The following is a 21,114-nucleotide window of genomic DNA, read 5'->3' as shown; positions in this document are numbered from 1 at the left end:
CATCAGTTGATGAACATTTAGATTGTTTCCACCTTTTGGCTGTTGTGAATCATGTTGCTATAAACAGTCGTGTGCAAGTTCTTGTGTGGACATGCTTTCAATTCTCTTGGGCATATACCTTGGAATGGAATTGCTGGATCACATGATAGCTCTACATTGCACGTTCTGATGAACCACCAGCCGAGGGGACAGGCTAAGGCTTGTCCATCTCCTTACCCTGAGATGCTATGCTGAATGTCTTCTCAACTTTTGAGCTCTACCTCACTGTGACTCTTCCCTGGCGTTATGTAGGCACATCTGGAAAATGAAATAATACTAAGAATGTATTATAAAGGCTGAAGGCACATTTCTTGATCTTAATTTAAAGTTGATGTCTGACATTTGTTTCTTCTTCCAAAAAGGGCAGGGGGGTGGGGAATGACTATGCTAACGATCATTTTTGCTCCGCTCTCCTTAACGGAAGACAGAACCATGCTCGCCACTTCCGATCTTTACCATCACTAGACTTAAGACGAGAGGTTCAAGTGACACATGCTCCTGCGGAAGTGCACCTGACAAGCACGACCTTCCTTCTGAGGGCCCCTCTGGGCATGAAGCAATGCCACAGGCAACAAAGTGGTTTGGGCAGATGTGGAGTTTATTTGCTGCAGTTCCTTGGCGCTAGTTTACAATGCAAAAAAAACCAGACAAACAGAAAACGATTGGAATAATTATAATTTTTTTAAAAACCCTGTCAACAACTTTCAGTCATTTCTTTATATTTTGACAAAACTTTTTTTTTAAAACAAATACAAAATAATCTAAAAGGAGAAAAACTATACATGGATTATTTACACCTCTGATAAATAGACTAATACTGATCCAGGTGCCTCTCTGTCTAAGGTGCCTCTCTGTCTAATATTCGTGAGAACCAGGGCCAGGGACTCGGATAGCCAGAGGGGCTCCAGCACCGGCCCAGACCCCCTGGACCTCGGCTGGCACCATCCTGGTTCTCCCGCCCAGAAATTTCAGGTTCCCAGCCTGGACCCTCTTCTGCCACCTTCACGAGCTCTGGCATTAAAACGCCTGAAGCCACTCCGGGTAGGACCTACATGAAGGGGGGACCCCCAGAAAGTGACCCCACCACTCCCCTTTACAAAAGCTATTTCCAGAGATGTGAGCCTGCCCAGAAGGTGTCAGAGGAGCCAGGGTCACACTGGTGCTGCAATGGCCCAGCCAGCCCTGCTCTGCCTGGACTGGGCGCCGGGCCCCAGACGAGAGTCCCTGAGAGAACAGCAGGAGAGCGGCGGCCACGGCTCCTTCAGGCCACGCGTTAGGAGGGCAAGGCCGACTCCAGCGGGAGGCCGACCACTCCCCCTCCGGCTCCCCCCACCCGCCCCTGCCGTGCAGATGAAGGCCCGCTCCTCTCCAAGGGCCAGCACGACACGCACGGTGTAGTCCAGGTGAAGGCCAGTTCGGAGGCAGAAAAGGCTGAAGCCCTAAGGTGATCGGGTCAGACCTGCTCCCTCCTCTAAAACGAGGAATGGAGTTCAGGGGCAGGAGGAAGAAAAACCAAATAACAAACAGGTTATCCCGGAATCTCTGATGGGACTACCTTCCTCACAGTTTTGGTTATTAGGTATGTAGCTCAAGGAAAAATGCTGACTATTTTAAAGCCCGACAAGAATGAATCCTGAAAAGAGAAACAACAGCGCAGGCGGGGGGTGGATTCCCTTCTCCCCGCAGTGCTCCCCAGGCACCTGGAAGGAAAAGCATCAGCTGGAGTGGCCGGTGCTGCCCTGCAGGCCCCGAGTCTGTCCTCGCCGCGCGGCCCCCTCCCCCCTCGCCACCCCCTCCCTCGCCCAGACGAGGCCCCAGAAGCGTGGGGAGGGGGCCCGCCCGGCCCCTGCCCCTGCCTGGGCTGACACGCACAGCGGCGGCCCAGGGAGCTTCTTCTCTAGGGAGAAGCTTCCCAAAGCAGACAGGCAGAATGCCTGGACAGCTCTACCTTCTCTTTCTCTTTCTTTAAAAAACAAAAATATATCTTTATAGCATGTGGCTTCTCTTCCATTCCACTTTTTTTCTTAACATAAAATAAGATATGGGTACACATATTTATGGTGCAGGGTTGAAGGCTTCTTCCCAGGGAATAACCGAGAGGTAAATGGTCGGCTCCGAGCTCTGCTATCAGACCTGTTGAGTGGAGACTGGCGGGGAGGCAGCATGGCCGACAGGAGCTCTGTTCTTTTTAGACAGAAAGGCTCCAAACCCAAGCGTGAAGGCATCAGGCCCCCTTCTCCAAGGGTAACTGCCTACCCTTCTCCCACTTAAAAAAATTAGCAAAAGCTGAAGCTAGTCTCTAGGAACTCAGGACGATGCCTGGCAAGACGCTCCCACTGCACGGGAGGCAGGGAAGCTGCACCGGGCCTCACTCGCCGGGCCTCACTCGCCGGGCACACCAGCCCTGATGGCTGCGCAGACTCAATGTCTTTTCGTGGAAGAGACCTTCTTCTTCCGCGCGGCTAGCATCTCGTAGAAAGGGTCCCTGCTGATGGCTGCCCTGCAACACAGAAAAGGGGAGAAAGCAGAGGAGACTGAGGAACAGGACCAGGAGACACTACCCCAGGCAGGGGCTTCCTAGCAGCAGCCGTGCCCCTGACGCCCTCCCTGCTCGACCGTCCCTTTAAAGGCCATGTCACGGCATCAACCTTCACTGTGTCCACATGTGGTGTAAAAGACAAGTTTTGAGGGAGACACGTGGCACAGGCGACAAGATCACTGTGGGGTGCTTACTGCCTGTTTCAACCAAGTAATCAATTTAAGTTTAGGAATCTTCTATGCCCTCACAGCTGTGCTCTAACGCAGCAAAACAAGCGCAGTGCTTTAGTTCCATCATGACAGTGGCATTTGTCTGGAGCAGTAACCACCACACAACCCCGTGTGTCCCCTGGCACGTGGTGCATCTGATTGGCGGCCACCGTCTGTACCAAGCAACTTCTGAGTCCCCAAGAGCACCAGCTCAACAGCCAAGACCCATCACTGGGCAGTCAGGGCCCAGGCAAGCGGCCAGCAGCCTGCTCTGTGTGCACAGCCTGGTGGGGAGGGAGGCCAAGCAGCCCTTGCACTGGCCCCAGAGACACCAGCACAGGTGATGATGGCAGGCCTCAGCCACCCGCCGTCCCTCTGTATTTGTCATTCTCCACTTTCAAGCAAGGTGTGATCCACGTTTTGAAGTTTAATTTGCTTTTCCTGAGAAGTAGTATTCCAGGTGCCAACTAGCTTCTGGGCCAGTCACAAGCCCACGTGACTGTGGACCGCACTTAACCAGGTGCACGACGGCTCCTGAGGGCTGACCGGGCCCCGTTCACAGAGAGGATGTGTCCGTGCGAAACAGCAACTCAGCTCCGGGGGAGGCAGGAGCCGAACACGGCCCAGAACGCATCCCAAGGGACCCCGCCACGCAGGCATCTGACCGCTCGGAGTGCTCGGGAGGGAATCCTGCTTCCACCTTCAGAGCATTAGGGTGAGTCCACCTCCGCTTCCTGGGTGGGCCAAGCCCCCAGGGATGCCGCGGGACATCTCCAGTCCACGTGACGGGGGGCCAGGACACAGTGAAGTGCTTCGGGCTGGAAGCTCTGCCCCGGCCTTGCACATACGTGTGCTCCTTCTCACGGCCATCCTCACATGGTCCCTGGAGACACTCCGCCCCAGCCCTGGGAAGGCACAGCGGAGACGACACCAGGCAGCAGAAGCTCTCCCTCAGCGGCCACCGTCGCTGCGCTGCAGGTCTGTCTGCAGAGACACACGATTCTGTATGACCGCGTGCCCAGAGCACCAGGACCGAGGTAGCTGGAAACTCCTGGGAAGAGCACTGATGAGAGAAAATGTGCCTGCAACTTGACCTTCTGCAAAACCTTTCCAGTAACATCGTGAAGAGCTTCCATCCTATCAGGTCCCTCCTCTGGTGCCTCTGCCCCAATGTTTTCACTGGGAGAGCGTCAGAGCCAAGGGCGGCTGGAGCTGAGTGCCGCACGTGGAGGAGGATGGCTCCCTGAGTCAGAAGGCTCGGGTCTGTGGTTCGGGACGACTGAATTCACCTCCCTGTGCCCGTGTCCTCATGTGTCACCTGGGGACAACCATCCTGCTGCACCCACCTTCCCAGGGCTCTGGGTAGGGTTAAGGGCGCTGAGCCCTGGAGCTGGAACAGTGTCTGCAACTCCCACAAGGAGATGAGGCCAGCTCCGGGCAGACCCCGGGATCCACCCCTGAGGAGGCTCTGCATCCACCTCAATGGAGGGACTGGACCATTCCAAGCATGACCGTAAGGAGGGCTCGGGTTCTCTGGCTACCGAAGTACAATGACATGAAAGGCAGAAGGTACACCTGCAGACAGAGCCTTTTTGAAAGAACAATGAGTTGGGGGAGCTACACACAATCCCCTGTCAACACACGCTCTGATGCCCTAATGATCATGCAGGACAGCACACAGACCAAGAGACACAAGGGACACGGTCACCGTGCACACACAGGAAGTTGGTCCACACTAAAGAGGGCACTTCAGACTGGGCAAAATGGATTAATAAATGGTATCAGGACAATCAGCCACTCACTTGAGAAAGTAAGGTTACATCCTTTACTTCAAACCACATGCAGAGAGGATTAAAGAGTCAAGTATTTTTTTTTTAAAAACATATGGTTAAAAAAAAAAGGGTACGGGGACATGGGTAAGGAGCTCTCCATGGCCACACGTCCCCAAGGCACCGCTACTCCTCCACGCAGACCTCAGGGTGCATCCAGCACAGAGGACCCCTGAGCCTCATTATCGGTGGTGACACCAGAAACGCTGCGGTGCCTCATGGGCTCCACGGCACGTGGGACGGCCCCTGATGACACCACACTTCCAACAGCCGTCATCACCCAGGGCTACCAGAGTCCAGGCGGCATGCTGAGCACAGCGCTGCGCCATCTGTCTCACCCTCAGAACAGCCTTGTGCCTTAACGCCATCATCCAGAAGGGAGCGGCACCGTCCCCGGGAGTCCTCGGGGAGCCCCGCCTCTCACTGCTGTGTGGTGAGCAGGCTGGGATTCTGGGAGGAGGGCAGGCGATGCCGAGAGTCAGAGCGGGAACTCGGCCCGGGCTGGCCTGACTCCGAACCGGTGCTCTCCTGTCCCGCCCGTCTGAACCGCACAACTTTCAGAGGCTCTTTTTGTGGGAATAAACGACCTGCTCCTTGCCCTCACATCACCTCGTCCCCCTTCAGCCGTTTATTCACTATTTAACCCTGGCCCAAACACTACACTTGTTTTAGTAGAGGTGCCAAAAACACCACAAAAACTAGAGCATGCCCAGCCCCTCGGGAGCAGGCTGCGGCCCCGGTGGGAGAAGGCCCGTCACTCGGGGCGATGCAGGACCTGCAGGGCCTTGGTCGCCGGTCAGTGCGGCCTCGCTGGTCTCCAGGGGAAGCCTCGAGGCTCAGTAATGGGGACACCCTAAGGAAACGGCTGGGCCATGTCTGATGGGTGCAGCACTGGCAGGGAGAGCGAGGATGCACTCCCAGGGGCAAGACGGGTGTGGTGATGGGCAGCGGGTAGGATGGCGGGAGGGACAGGGTTCACAGAAGCCCCAGGGAGGAGTGGGGAGGAGGAGCTGCCGGGGCAGAACACCTCCCCCGTGATAAAGCACCGTGAAACAGGTGGAGCGAGGGCCGGGAGGAGCCCTGGACCCAAGGATCCATGTACACCTCCCTTCCCCCAGAACCGCCGCTTCCTCACAGCTCAGCAGGGAGTATGAGGCTCTGCCTCGCAACCCCGGATCACGGCCACGTGACTTTGACAAGCATTCATTACTTACCCTCTATGGGCCTCAGTCTGCCCATCTGTAAATGGGACAACAGTGTCTCACAGGATTAAGAAATTATAAAAGGGAACGGTTACAATCCCCGCTGAGCTGCCACCATGAAGACGAAACCCACTTCCTAAGACATGAAAAGGCCAGTCTGGCCAGTGGCACCTGTGCCTATAAGCCTGCCCACCTGTCCCCTCTTTGGGGCCATGAGCTGCACTTGGGAAACCTAGATGTGAGGCGTGCTCTTAAAAACGCTCAATGGTCAAGAATCCAGACACCCAGGGAAAAGTCACCGGGGAATCACAGTCAAACTACTCGCTAAGGATTCAGCACACGGGGCACAGAGGCGGGATGGGCAACCCACGGGACAGCTGGAGCGTCGCCAGCTTCAGCTGCCACCTACTTGATGCACTTGATCCAGTCCTCCTTCTCCTCAGGTGTTGGGGCTGAGATGCGGTACACCGTGTGGTTCCCCTCCACCACTCGCCCGTCAGCCTCCGTCTTACAGGCCTTAATCACTTGGTCTTTATTGTCGGGGATGTAAAGCTCAAAGCAGTTCTGAGAAGTAAGAAAGAGAGGGAGAGAGTGACAAAGATCTAAGAAAGCTGCTGACCAAGAAAAAAGTTAATTTCCCAAAAAGTAAATTTTTATTTCCAAAAAAAAAAAAGTTAATTTATTTCTTTATTCTCACCTTCATAAAATATAGCCAACATATGTTTTCCTTTGGAAAAGAGGAGCCTAGAAGTGGAATTCTGGAGAATGTAGATTGTATATAAATAGGTTTTATTAGCAAAGATATCGAGCAGATGATACACGTTAGTTCTACTCCTAATACATAGAAAATAGGGAGCGAACTGCAGGTGACTTAATGCCTTCTAAAGCCAAGCCAGCAATACGATATTCCAAAAGAGAGGAAAAATATTTATAAGTGATCTGAAGATCATAAAATAAGTGGTCCAATCATGAGAGCTTGATGCTGCCTTTTAAGGAAGCACAATTCTATACCTCGTGTGATATTCAGTAAATGACACTAAAGCTGATGGACAGAATGAAAGAGGTTACTTAGTCTCACCTTTGGCTTGAACTGTAAAGATAATTTTAAAAGTTAGGCTAACTTAAATCATATGAGTACTTTCGGGTTTTTTCTCAAGTACAGCTGACCCCTGAGTAAGGCGGGGGGTGGGTGCTGACCTTCCGCACAATTAAGAATCCACGTATGACCGACAGTCGGCCTCCGTCCGTACAGCAGTGCCTCAGCACCCGCGGACTTAGCCAAGCACAGATGGCACTCTACCGTAGGAGTTACCACTGGGAACAGTCCACGTGTCAGGGGACCCACACAGCCCCAACTTTGTTGTCCAAGGGTCAACTGTAAACCTCTGCAACTTCTTCCTGGATCAAACAGCTGCTATGCCCATCCCTTCTGTCCCCCCAAAACATCTCACCAAAAAATACTCACTGGTTTTTTGGAGTCTTCCACCTCCCGGATACTCAGGTTCTCTAATGGGATAATTCCACGGGGCTCCTTATCCTGCAGAAGAATTGGAGAGAGAAGACCTAACTGCTCAGTTTATGAACGTATGTCCTGTTACCTTCCTCACGGCAACTCAGCCCAGCTCCTGTGACTCCTCCACGACAGGAAGTCCACAGAGCAGCTTTAAAAACAAGAATAGGGTCAAGAAATGTGTGGGTGTTGTCAACATACCACATATGAATCCCTAAGACCGAAAAGCCTTCGGAGGAGGAGCTTCCATAGACGCTCTGAAAGAGTGAGTGTGACCAGAGCTGTGGGTGGCCCTCCAGTGGGGAACATGTAAGGCCCTTTCACACAAAAATTATCCTGCTTCTTTGTCTGGCCCACCTACTCATCTTTCAAGCCTCAGTTCCAGCATCAGCAACCCCAGGAAGCTCAAGTCTCGCCCGAGGTGCCCCTGTTTTGTGCCCACAACGCCTGGACTATAGTCGTGTCGTGTGTCACTACCTTCTCACTATCTCCAGCCTCACCTCCCGCCTCCAGACTGTAGGATCCTCAAAGAGACATTGCCTGCCTGACAACTCCACCTGGACCAAAAAGCACCTAAACTCCCGTCCAGAACAGAGCCCTGCGTCCCCTCACCCCCACTGGCCCTCCTCCAGGGCTTCCCATCTCAGCAAAGGACACTACCACACCTGCCGGGCCATCAGCCTTCACCTCTTCTCCCTGATGTCCAGACAACCAATGGCCAAAGACTTTGTTCCAAGTTCAACAGTTTAACCGGGCTATGCCTTGGCACCAAGCTTCCTAGGACAGATGTTCCTAAAATACCATATGCACTCTTTCGATTTGCAGATTCAGGTTTGTTTCTCCTTTTTAGGGAAATAATCTCATAACTTGTCTTTGCATTTGCAGGTCCCAGTCATTCTGGTATTGGGATCATCCTCATCTGTCCTCCACATCTGTTCGCTTGCCCTTAATTGTTTTAATGCTTGTCTTTCAGACACAATCTCTAAGACTGTCTCAAGCCTTTCCCCTAGGATAGTGATTACATTCCTAGCTAATCATTCCTTAAAGTTTTAACTTACGTGTTAATAAATAAGTTATAATTCTACAATTACATAGTCATATTCTTAATATATAGTTTTGGTTCTCATTTAAGTCTGAAACTACTGGAGAGCCAGCTATTGGTGTTCTGGCCACTTCCAGAGTCTCAGGAGAGAAGCGAGTGGAGGGAGCGCCCCCCTCAGACACCCCGAGCCCCAACTCTCCCCTGGGGTGCTGGTGTCCGGCATCTCTTGGAGCTGATGCTCACCGCACGCCCCCCACGGACAGTCTTCTTACGTGAACACACACCCGGAGCTTTCACTGATATCGCAGAAAGTGAGTCCTGTTTTTCCACTTTTCTCGTCTCCCCGGTTTCTACCCTGCAGCAGACCTCACCACTCCTCCATCCAAAGGGGGAGGAGGGAAGAATTCCTACTCGGTTTACTTCTCCCAGACTTGGGCACGGGGAGGTCTGGGGCTGGTTGTGCCTGGCCACGCAGCAAGGGGCCTTCTGCTGGCTCCGGGCTGCGCCGCCGCCGCGGCCCCTGCTGCCCGCTGTGAAGTGCAGTGAATGAGTTCTGCCCTTTCCTTATCCGGCTGCTATGTCCCCACTTCTTTCTACTAGATTTTTCCTCTTTGTCAGGTCATTTCTGTGTGGTTATCTCCACCTACCATCTTAACCCTGAGGCTCCCCCCTCGGCATCTTCAGAAACGTTTTCTCTGGACTCCCACTGCCTGATAAAATGCTGGTGTGCTGCTAGACTGAATTCAGGTAATGCCACCATGGTCGGCGTCACGAAGAACCATAAGATTCTAGAATCTCACTGCATTACCACTGAGACTGTCCCGGGACTTAGGGGTGCACTGTTCAGATGCCCCGCACATGGTTCATATTAACCCAGAGACCAGTGAAAAAGATTTAAACAAGATTTTAAAGATGTCACCAGTCTAGAAAAAAAAGTTAACACATGGGGCGGGGGGACAGGGGCAAAACAGAAAGAAATTTACCAAGCTGTTCACAGGGGTACTTTGGGGGGTGAAAAAAAAAACCTATCTTTGTACCGTTTTGGGTATTTGAAATACAGTACTCTCATAATTGAAAGGATTTTAATAACAGAAAAGCAAAGCCAGTTGCAGAACTTACGTGGTGTGAGTTTAGCCCCCATAACACACAAAATCCTGGTCAGCATTCCCTTGGAAATTGCTGAGTGACTGAATTATGAGCTGACACTGTCATGACTCTCACTCCCCATGTGAGAAGCCACATCCGCACGACGTCTGCAAGCTGAAGAACCACAGTGTGGAACACAGTGGAAACCCGCTTCACCCCCAAGCTGCGAAGGGCCAGGCGTGGACCTGCATCCTGGCTCCGACCATGCTTCACACAAACACTGCCAGGACTCTCATCCCATCTTGCTCTATGCCTTCATTATAAAGGATACTTCTAAACCTTCGTTTCCTCAGGAGGATCTCAACTGCCCTAATTTATTTAAGACACATTCCAGTGCTGCCAGTGGTATATGGTTTGCTCTTCCGATGACCAGGGAACAGGGCAGAAACAAGGGCCTCCAGCTGTGGGGAGCCCGTCTGAGCGGGATCCAACCTGAGGCTACCAACCTGCTGGGCCTCCTGGGGGCTCCTAGAGGGAGCTTCGGAAAAGGTTTTACTGTACAACCTTTATTCTCATAGTATTGTATGTATTGTAATTCCATTCCCACTAAATAAAAACCAACAAAACTTTCAGTTTAAGTAAACGTCAATTTCTTAAAACTCTAGGTAATCTCCCATTTCGTTTCACTTTCTTTTCCTCTATTACATGTTTTGCCCCTTGGCTGTGTCTTCTACATCAAGTGCTTCAGTATTTCTGCTACCATAGAATCACAATTACCTTCGTTTCCCTTTCTATGGGGCCACAAACTCTCTCTTGGCCATGGGTCCAAGTTCATTCTTTCTAGCTCAGCTCTACAACAGGCTCTACAACACATTTCTAATGCCGTGTATGATGTTGTCTGCCACTGTCTCCTGGCTGGGCGCATGGTGTCCCAATGGAGAAGTGGATGTCAGCTCTGAGCTACGGTTCCTGTGGCCAGATACCCCACACCACACCCGGGCCCCCCTCTTGAGATTCGTCTTAGCCCTTCCACTTCACATAAACTCTCCTCCTGCCCCAAAGATGCAGCAGGACAAATCTGACTGTCACCCCCTGAGTCCTCCAACCCTGTCTCATTAGAGCTGTTTAAACACAAGGCCTGGTCCACCCCCGTCCCAGCTGACCAGCAGGCGCTCACCGTCGTGTATTCAAAGTAGTAAAGGCAGTTGTCAGTCAGAATGAACCAGCGTCTTTTCCAAGTCTTTACCCTGCCACCTGCAGAGCAAAGAGAGATGTGTGTTGGATAGGAATCAACCAGCCAGCACAGGCTCTGGGGGGGCTCGAAGCTCTGCCCCCAGAGAGGGTGCAGGACGAGGATGCGGGGGCAGGGCGCCAGGAAGACACTGAGACCATGGCAGATTTACATCAGTGACGAGACACAGAGCCAAAACAGAAGCACCTTTCACAGCGTGAAAGTCTGTGGGTACAAGCAGAGCAAGCAAGTTGGGTGGCCCCCTGGAGATGACATCAGGACAGCAGATGAGAGCACGGGCTGGGGAGGGAGCTGGGACAGTGATGGACCAGAGAAGCGTCAGCAGAAGCCTATGGATGCGGTGGAAATGGGCGAACACAAGAGGAGGGGAGAGGGTCAGCCCCCTGGCTATGCTACACTGCTGGTCCACCAGCCCAGGGCTTTATCAGAACAGGACAGGAGGAGGAACCAGGAAGTAAGACATTTTAATCCCCTCACAATCAAATCCAGTTTTCCTGGAACATGGAACCCAAGTTCCTTCGGTTTCACCTTCTACTCCACCTTCCTGACTGTAGTGCGTTTCTACGCTGGCTTTTTAGGTTTCTGGGCCAGTGTCCTAAATTCCCCCAGAGTCCTGGGTGGGACAAAGCAGTATCCCTGGATCAGGGAAGAATCCACTGGTAAGCAGAGGTCCCTATTCAATTCTGGACTTCTCACCGGCATCTTGAAACAAAAATAACTGGAGGAGGAGGCCACAGGCGAAGTGAGCTCTCACGGGTGGCTGTGAGCTGTTGAAGGTTCCCTTAGTCCTTCTCAATATTTCTCAATAAGAAGAAACGCCAGGGTCATGAAGTTATCCCAAGATGACACGAAGGAAGGGAAACTTCACTATGGCCTCGGTGAGTGAAGGCACATCCTGCTCTCAATCTGACCGTGAGCAAAGCCTTTCTTCTCCTCGACTTACACCGGGTCCAGGGAAAGTTTTCTGAACATGAACCATATGAAAGGCCTTCATGTGGTGAGATACACACAGCATTTCATAAACACTTCTTACTGCCCTGGACAGGATACACTCTTTTGCTGACTTAACCTACAGAGAACATCACTTCTCCAATCCTCATAAAGAACAAGGACCATGGGGTGTAGATTTAGTGACCCCAGTCACGCTTCCTTGCTTGCCCCTCACCACAAACAGCTGAGCACAGGGTTTAGAGGGAGTATCTCCAGCTGCCAGGACGTGGCTGTGAGATCATGCCAGGTTTCCTCAAAGGATCCGACTGCTGGAGCAACGCAAATCCTGTCATGGAAATGAAGTGTCCAGCGTTGGTCCTGGTAGCAGTTTTAAGGACAACTGGACTTTCGGGCCCCTTGCATGGCTCTGCTTGGATGCCCGAACTCTGAGAGGTTAAGCGACTGATCATGAATTGCTGAGGTTCTCAATGGTCTCAATGGCACCACCTCACGGAAGGAGTTTGGTCCTGAGCCAGCACGTGCTATGCCCCCACCCGCACCCCTGCCGCTGTCAAGCGAAGACCGACTCGACTCTCTGCCCACAGCAACTGTCGGCTTCTGTGAGCACGTGCCTCTGGCCCCTAAGGCCCTAGGGCATGAATCAAGAAAACCATGGATGGAAATATGACATGCGTGAGGAAATGGGAAAGGCTGGGCAGAACCGAAATAAATCAGGAGGAGAAAGAACACAAGGAATATACTTAGAACTGGAGCCGACTTGTTATAAAAAGGAAACCCCCTTCCCCGTTTCAGAACCCGAGGAAGCAGCTCTCCTGCCTCTTGGGCCTTCACCCCCACACGGGGCTCAGCACACAGGACACCTCAACCCATGCCCACTGCCATGCGCTCCCCTCACAGGACCACCCCGGGGGCACTTGGGGCTCAGGAGGTCGTGGAAGAGGGGTCAGATGTCACAAGGAAGAAGATGGGAGGAAATCTAGGACAAAAAGCAAAGCCGGACAAATCCTCTCCCTGGTGATGAAAGCTTGGCTATTTCATTTCCCGACAACCTGCTGCATTAGCGAGACCCCTACCATGAAGCATCACGCGGTCCCAGGGACACATTTCATGTTGAAAGGGAAACAGACATGAAACAAGCAGACAGACCGATGCGCGCACCTAGGACAGTCCCTGAGGAACTCACAGGACCACCTCCCAGCCTGCGGGCCTCTACCCCGTAGATGTAAAGGCCAGACGCTGGCTCCCCCGGAGCTGGGTGGGAACCACCTGACAAGGCCCGGAAACGTTTCATAAATGTCATTGTTGGGGCCGTTCTTTCCCTTGAGGCTCTGCTCAAGTGAGGCTGAAGCAGACACCTGAGGACTTCCTCATCTAGAAAACATGCTTCCCTGAATCAGCAAGTGGGGAGCAGATACCAACGACATAACTACGAGGCCAATTTGGGGGTTTGAACGATGACTCATTGAAAAAGAGGAGGGAGAAAAACAAAACAAAACATAAAAAACAGAGCCGAGGTTGTAATGCCCTCCCCTAAAACACAGCAGATTAAACAGAAGGACTTCTAGAAGGGATTGGGAGGTTTTATCTTTTTTAACTTTACCTGGCCTCATTCTGAGTTTCAGAAACACCATTTCCCTTTTTCACGCAAAGGCAAATGTCCTATGTTGTCTAATTTACTTCTTTTCCTACTTTGCTTCTCTGGTCACGGCACATGTGCGTGAGCACACGGCTGCGGGAATCACAACCTCCTCCTCCTCCTCTCCTCCACTTCAGAAATCTCTGAAGTTCCCGAGTGTCAATTTGAGTCAGTAATATAGCATACGCCTGGCCAATAATTCCGAGAGACAATTCAGTGAATACTTTGTCTGCGTTTACAAATCCACTCTTAGTGTGTTTTCTTGCACTACTGCACTCAGGAAAGTCCAAATTGTCCCACATCTGGGTGCCCAGCTGTTGGATGCACTATGCACTACCCCTCCAAGGGAAGCATGAAAATCACTCCGCACCCCCAATCCTGACCAGTTCCCTAGGGACTGTACGGTAAGTTAGAAGCAGCATTAACACTACCACCAGCGATTTAAAACAAAATAATCAAAAATAACAAAATAAGAAAACGCTGCAGCGATTACAGTGGCCTGCGCAGAGCGAGCGAGCAGGTTGAGGGGATTACATACCTCCTGGAGTTTGGGGCAAGGAAAAGGAGAGCCAAAACCATGGAAACATACAAATGAGGGAGAAAAGAAAATTAAAACAAAGAAATTAAACCCGACTCCTTAACCTTAAGGTGCACTGTATTAGTCATTCATGTCTGCCCTGTGGGGACGGGACGTAAAGACAGTAACAGGGCAAATGCCACTGTCCGGCGTGTGAATGAGGGGCTGGCCTCATCTGCCACATCCCATCTGGTAAAGACAAGATCTGAGGCACCACCAAAATCCTGGCCTCCAAGATGCCACAAATCAGCTCTCACCAAGCTGACGTTTATTAGTGTATCCTGAATCCAGAGCAAAGACAGTGAAGATTACTTTGGGAAAATTAAATGTCTCTCTTCGGATGGCTACCTCTTTTTAAAGTGTGTGTAAAAATGCTCACACACAAGCCTGTGAATACATATGTACATACGTGTATACACAAGAATACACAATCTTATGGTTATATGCATACACAGACATATACACACAATTGCAGACGTCTGGAAGGCCTGCCTTCTGTGGCACACACATACGAAGGGGTGATTTGAAGTGTGCTACAATGAAAACACAATGTGAAGAGTTTAGGAGGGTTTGGTGGAGGTCTGGAAAAAGTAATGCAATGACCTAAAAACGAGTCTCACATTTAGTTAAATTTTTTTCTTTTTAAAAAATATGGGATGCCTCATGAATTTACATGTCATCCTGGTGTAAGAACCAAGATAATCTTCGTACTGTTCTAATTTTACTATCTGGGCTGTCAAAGCTAACACTTAGTATTAGCATTTAAACAAATTTCACTGGAGGGGGAAGCAAATCCAAACCTGGATGCACTTTTAAATTTTCCAGCAGGTTTCCTCTTAACTCTAGCCATTTGGCAATAAAGATGCAGAGCAGAGTGGCCACCTCTGGAGTGAGTAATTTTAGAGCCTTAACTTCGAAGATTCTACTGGCTTAAAGATACATGAAATGTTGACAAATTCAAGAGACATTTAAAACTCCGACCAGTGAGGTGGTGCTTAAGGAGAATTTATGAACTAAGTCATTATGTATAAACACGAGGACTTAGGATATGCTTTTAAAAGGGAATACAAATCCTACTGCCATCTGAACTAGTCAGAAATTGAAGATCTCATTTCAGTGCTTCCCAGATGTGTCAATAATGGCATAGAGTGTAAGGACTTCTAACCTCACTGGGACCAGGAGCTGAAATGGTAGAGGAGGATCATTCTAATGACACCTCCTGATAATGCAGGAACCCACACATCAAAAGGCCAAGGCAGAAGAAAACAGAGGAAAGTACTCTCTCAGTGGCCAAAAAATTAACATCGTTACGTCCGGGGGCTCTCTCTGCATTCTGAAACGGTTAATGAAATAATCACATGTGCATATGAATGTGCATAAAAACCTTCCATTTGGTTACTTTGTCACCTTCATGGCAAGGCATGACCACAAATCTCAGCAATACAAGCTCACTTTTGGCAGAGGGAAGAGGAATAATTTTTAATTTTTCTGAATGAACAAAATCATTAATGTGGCTGATTTGTATTGGAAAGGAGGGGGGAAAAAAAAACCAGCGCCCAAGAATGAGTAAGAGTGCCGTGGATTGCGCTGCAGCCAGGGCCTTGGGTTTGCCATGCACGCTGCCTGTGGGGAGCCAGATGCAGAAGGAAGTGATGATGCACCGGGGTGGGGGAGGCGGGAGCACCGGATACAAACTCGTGATGGGAAGTAGAGAGAAGGGCACAGCTGGCCGCCCTCCCAGTGGTCCGGGGGTCCGGGAAGGGAAAAGGACCAGGTCCTCCGGGAACTGCCCCAGAGAGAAAACGTGGAGCGCAAACACATGTAGGCAATATTTATGCGGGCAAGCCTATCCCCAGGAGTCTCTGTGCGTCCCATGGGGCACTAGCCGTGCATTCACTTCCTTTCTGGAGGCGATCTTGTTAGAACAGTACGAATTCATACCAAAGTCTCTCCTTAGAGCCTCCTGCACCAACCCCCTTTTCCCCACAGTGCAGGCGCGGGTGGGCGAGCGTGCGCACACACGTCCTTTCTTTCTAAGTTTCTGCGTTAGGAGCCCAAACCCAGACGGCATCACTTACCGAGCTTCAATAGCCAGCCTTCTCGGTCTGGGTTGAAGAAAGTGTGAGTAAGGTCATTCCCATCATCTTCTGGGATTTTAAAGGGTTCGTTTTTTATGCTCTCATACAGATTCTGGGATAAAAGATGACACTGCATGTCTCTGATCCTAGAAATACCTCTCCTCCCGCCCTTTCCCACCATTCATTTAATAAGTGTCACTGTGTGCCACACACTGGTGGCATAGAGAACATCTCTCCCTTTAGGGGCTCACAGAGACAAGGGAAATAAGACGCCTAATGGACAATTAAGAAAGAAAAGAGATCAGCCTGACTTCCATTCGAGCCTTTAGTTTCAGATTTATAAACCACTTTCCCCCACTGACTCCTCACTGGGCCTCACTACCAATTTCTTAATGAAATTCACATAATTATGTGTATGGTCCGAGTAGACACTGGATGATCCCATGTCCCTCCCATCCCCTCTACCAGCGCCGCCCAGGACCACAGTCTTGAATCAGCGCCAAACTCACCCGGAGCAGCTCCTCGGGCAGGTCTCCCCCGTCGTTGATGCCTCGATTCATGGCGATGAACCTCTCCACGGTGGGCTTGTCTTTGACATTGGGGTTATGCAGGCTGGTGTTCAACATGATGATGGCAAATGAGAGGACATAACAAGTGTCTAAAAGAGAAAAGCAAAATCTGATCGGAAACATCCCACCCGAAAGAACATGAAACTCCGGATGAGACAGAGAATAAAAAGCAGTGCTCTCAGGGCTTCCCTGGTGGTGCAGTGGTTGAGAGTCCGCCAGCCAATGCAGGGGACACGGGTTCGTGCCCCGGTCCAGGAAGATCCCACATGCTGTGGAGCGGCTGGGCCCATGAGCCATGGCCGCTGAGCCTGCGCGTCCGGAGCCTGTGCTCCGCAACGGGAGAGGCCACAACAGTGAGAGGCCCGCGTACCGCAAAAAAAAAAAAAAAAAGCAGTGCTCTCAAAAGAATGGGCAAAATCCACGCGCCTGGGTATGCTCTAACTGAAAGGTTATATACTGCTCACTGAAAAGAGCAAGGCACGGGAAAGAACATAAAGCATTCAAGACTTAAAGACGTTTATTTCTTCAGATTGTAAAAGAAGAACACATACACCACAGAAAACCAGAAAAGTACAACGTATAAAAAAGAAGATATAAACTACCTATAATCTCACCACCTAGTAATAACTTATTTTGCTTTCTTACATAAATGTACCTATGTGTAAGGTATCACAAATGTATCTCACAGATACAGACTGTAACACAATCAGAATGAAAAGAGATACATAGTTTTGAAGTCTGCTTTCTGGCTAATCTTATTAGCATTTTTCCATGTCAATAAAGTCTCTTTTTAAAAACATGATTTTTAATAGTTGCATACTTCATAATTCAGAGGTACCCTAACTTACATTCTTACTACCTTATTGTTAGAATTTGGATAGTTTCCAACCTTTTACTATTATAAATACCATTTAAAGCAATGTTCTTAGGCAAGAACCTAAGCCCTTTTGTTTTAGAAATGACCTAGTACCTAGAAGAGAACCTGGCAGGCACTGCCAACCACAGGAGAGGACGCCCCCCCCACCCCGCTCACCTGTGGACTGGAACACCCCGTGGTTGCACTGACAGTAGCGCTGGGCAAACGCCTCCATCATCCGGTCAATCTTCTGGGCCTCTCCCGGCAGCCGGAAGCTCCACAGGAACTGCCTAGGAGGTGAAGACAGGGTGAGTTATGGGACTTGGGGAGATAATTTGTTTCTCCGTGAATGATTTCTGCGGCAAAGGGAGATGTGGGGGACTTCAGCCTTCTGTCAAGTAACTCTGAACAGATGCAGACTAACTACTCCACATCACCATTCTCTCGATCGGAGAGAATGTATTTAGAAAACAATTAAGATTTTCCTACTCAAAAGAATGGTTCTCCTCCTCATACTGATACACAAGACTGAAATATAGATAATGCTCATTTTAAAAGAACTTCAATTTCCAGAAAAAAAGATGATACAGCAGGAAAAGCGATTTTCTATCAAAGCATTCATGACTGATCCCTTTAAGTCAAAGAGAGACCTGTGGTCAACAGATTTAATTCTGCATTATTTTCATAAATCTAAATGACAACACAAAAGATGATATTATTTACACTAATGGCAGTGAAAATACCAAATGACAATTTCTCAAAAGACACAGGTAATAGATTTAGCAAAAAAATTAATGTTGAGTTTTTTCCTTCTAAAATGAAGGGCACACTATCTACTTCCTATTCTAGGGCAGGAAATTAAAGGGTTTTCTAAAGCGAAATTGGGAAAGATTCAAAGTGTAAATATTCATCAATTTCCAAAATGTTAAATGAAAGACCTGAGGAACGGTTTTGCAAAATTTGCTTTCAATTTAATTCCCTTTAACCATCCAATCATTTCAATCATAGGCCAATAGACTACTTTCCTTTAAGATGCTTCTAGATACTCAAATAACTGCCAAAGGTAAATTTCATTAAAATGCCACACAGGGCAGACGCATAACCAAAGACCCGCCTCCCGCTCCACAAGCTGCTAGCTGTGAACACACTCACCGTAAGGCCTGGACGAGGTTGAGATCGGTGAACTCATGTAGCTCCACAAACGCATGAAGAACCTGGATGTTAAACTCATCTCTAGCAAGAGAAACAAAAGATACGGGGCGGTGGGGGGCGGGGAGAGCAGAAGTCAGACACTGATGCTGAGAATCCAAGGTCATCCCGACCCCCGACCAGGCCGCCTCCCACGCTGAGCGCTGCGGCCCCGTGGCCGGGGCGGGGAGACAGCCATCTACCTGCAGCTCTCTGTCTGCTAGCTGAACACAGGAGGAGTCCTTCCGCCCCCAAGCACGCCAGCTGCTGTTTCCCAGCACCCCTCGGGACAAAGCTCGGAGCATCATGGAGTTTGTTTCTCTAGGTAACTAACTGCTGACCAACCTACCACAGCTGTCTCCGGAGGCCTTACCTCTCCCCCAGGTAGTCACCGATGGCTGTTTTGTTGAGCCCTTCACCTTTATACAAGAACTGGGCAATGTCTTCACAAGTGTTCTTCAGCAGATCATTCTCTATTAAGAATTGGATCCCCTGGAAAGACAGCAAAGATGCCAATGGTGCCTTAGACCCCAGGAAGGTTCAGAAAGGAGACAAGGGTGCAGGAAGAATGGGTATGGGTGCTCTGGACACAGAGGAAGTATCTACTAAGTAATTCCAAGTTCTGCAGGAAGCAGGGCTCTCAACGTGAGCTGCACTCTACAAACAGGCAGGTAAGCTGTCTTAGTGCCCCTGGGTTCCAGCTGACACCATGGAAACCGCCACCTTACAGACTATGGGCTCTGGCTGCTGCCTTTCCACTTACTTTTTTAGGATCCATGTTGAATTTTTTCCTGCCCATGGCTACCTGTTTGTTCCTCTGCATGTTTTTCCTGTAAAACAACCACCACAGCCATTTCAGTACTCCAGGTATTCGAGAATTTCTGAAAGACTGATATGACCCCCACACGCATCCACTGATTTGCAGGGATTTCTGAGATTTATCCAGAAAAGCACAGGCACACTTAGGTCCAACTATGGAAGGACACTGAAATCCTGACCCTGGCCCCAGGCTCATTTGTTCCTTCTACCGTAGCGGGTTTCTTTTTTTAACATGATTTTTTAAAACTTTATTGAGGTATAGTTTACATATCATATAACATACCCATTTTGAGTGTACATCTGAATGATGTTTAGTAAGTTTACTGAGTTGTGCAACTATCACTATAATCCAGTTTTAGAGCATTTTCAAAACCCCAGAAGTGTATGCTACGTAAGTTAATAGGTTATTGCCTCAATCTGTTCGTCCATTCATCTGCTGGTAGACATTTAAAGCTAATTCCAGTTCTTGGTTATTTTAAATAAGAATGCTGTAGATATCCTCGTGCATGGGGGCACGCTCTCATTTCTCTTGAGTAACTACCTGGGAGCTGAATTGCTGGGCACAGTGTGGATATATGGTCAACATTAGGAGAAACTGCCATCCCGTTCTGCCCAGTGTTTACACTGCTTACTCTCACCAGTTCTCGGCAACTCGAGACGCCACCTGTCTGTTTAATGCCAGCCGTCCTAGCGGGTGTGAAGCAGCATCTCCTTATGACTAAAGATACTGAGCATTTTTCATGTGTCTATTATACATATAAAAGTGTTCAAGTTTTTTGCCCATTTTTTAGTTAAGCTGATTTATTTATTTATTTGTTTGTTTGGCTGCGCCGGGTCTTAGTTGCGGCATGCAGGATCTTCGTTGCCGCGTGCGGGGTCTTTGTTGCAGCGTGCGGGATCTTTTTTAGTTGCGGCACGCGGGGTTTTCAGTTGCAGCATGCGGGATCTAGTTCCCTGACCAGGGATCGAACCGGGGCCCCCTGCATTGGGAGCGCAGAGGCTTAACCACTGGACGGCCAGGGAAGTCCCTAAGCTGTTTTTTTATTAGTAAGTTTTATGTGTTCTTTCTATAGATATTCTGGATACAGGTCCTTTTTCAAATTCGGGTATTGCAAGTATTTTCTCCTCATCTGTGGTTTGCCTATTCATTTCTTTTAAGAGTATATTTTATAAGAGCAGAAATTGTAAATTCTGATGAACTCCTAGTTGTCCATTTCTTTTAAGCTACAATTTTTTTTTTGATGGCAAGTAAGAAAGCTGTAATTCAGAACTGACAATGCTGTGACTGGATGTGATGAGCTGGCCGATTTCTGCAGGACATGCAGCTTCACTAATCCCTGATGGCCCTGCCCACACAAGTTTAAAATAACAAAATCAGGGCCTCCCTGGTGGCGCAGTGGTTGAGAGTCCGCCTGCCGATGCAGGGGATACGGGTTCGTGCCCCGGTCTGGGAGGATCCCACATGCCGCGGAGCGGCTGGGCCCGTGAGCCATGGCCGCTGAGCCTGCGCGTCCAGAGCCTGTGCTCCGCAGCGGGAGAGGCCACAACAGTGAGAGGCCCGCGTACCGCAAAAAAAAAAAAATAAATAAAATAAAATAACAAAATCAAACAGTCTCATGAAGCCAGACAGGGAGACTCAGGCTTAGAAAAATATAGACATGTAGTGAATTAGAAATAGCCCATTTACGACATTAAGCAGTTAAAAAATGGTCTGGGAACCCCATTCAAAATT

At 49.6% G+C, this 21,114-nt stretch overlaps 1 protein-coding gene across 2 annotated transcripts in view; it reads right to left on the bottom strand.

The window, feature by feature from the left end:
• Positions 1 to 2,460: 2,460 nt before the first annotated feature.
• The window catches only part of CYTH1 (cytohesin 1), a gene marked incomplete at its 3' end in the record, with an annotated part of 375,946 nt that continues 357,292 nt past the window's right edge, over positions 2,461 to 21,114 (bottom strand). For both annotated transcript variants that reach the window (XM_079724490.1, XM_079724491.1), the window contains 10 exons: positions 19,327 to 19,393; positions 18,937 to 19,055; positions 18,528 to 18,608; positions 17,553 to 17,665; positions 16,460 to 16,608; positions 15,951 to 16,062; positions 10,634 to 10,710; positions 7,284 to 7,355; positions 6,228 to 6,382; positions 2,461 to 2,539 (listed from right to left, as the gene is read on the bottom strand). In XM_079724490.1, the coding sequence (XP_079580616.1) occupies positions 2,461 to 2,539; positions 6,228 to 6,382; positions 7,284 to 7,355; positions 10,634 to 10,710; positions 15,951 to 16,062; positions 16,460 to 16,608; positions 17,553 to 17,665; positions 18,528 to 18,608; positions 18,937 to 19,055; positions 19,327 to 19,386 (1,017 nt within the window). In that variant the 5' untranslated portion in view covers positions 19,387 to 19,393. The remainder of the gene's footprint in view (positions 2,540 to 6,227; positions 6,383 to 7,283; positions 7,356 to 10,633; positions 10,711 to 15,950; positions 16,063 to 16,459; positions 16,609 to 17,552; positions 17,666 to 18,527; positions 18,609 to 18,936; positions 19,056 to 19,326; positions 19,394 to 21,114) is intronic.

The sequence above is a fragment of the Hyperoodon ampullatus genome (assembly GCF_949752795.1).
Source record: "Hyperoodon ampullatus genome assembly, chromosome: 19".
Taxonomy (NCBI): Eukaryota; Metazoa; Chordata; class Mammalia; order Artiodactyla; family Ziphiidae; genus Hyperoodon; species Hyperoodon ampullatus.
The sequence above is the reverse complement of the archived record's forward strand: the minus strand, read 5'-3'. Positions and strand labels throughout refer to the sequence as shown.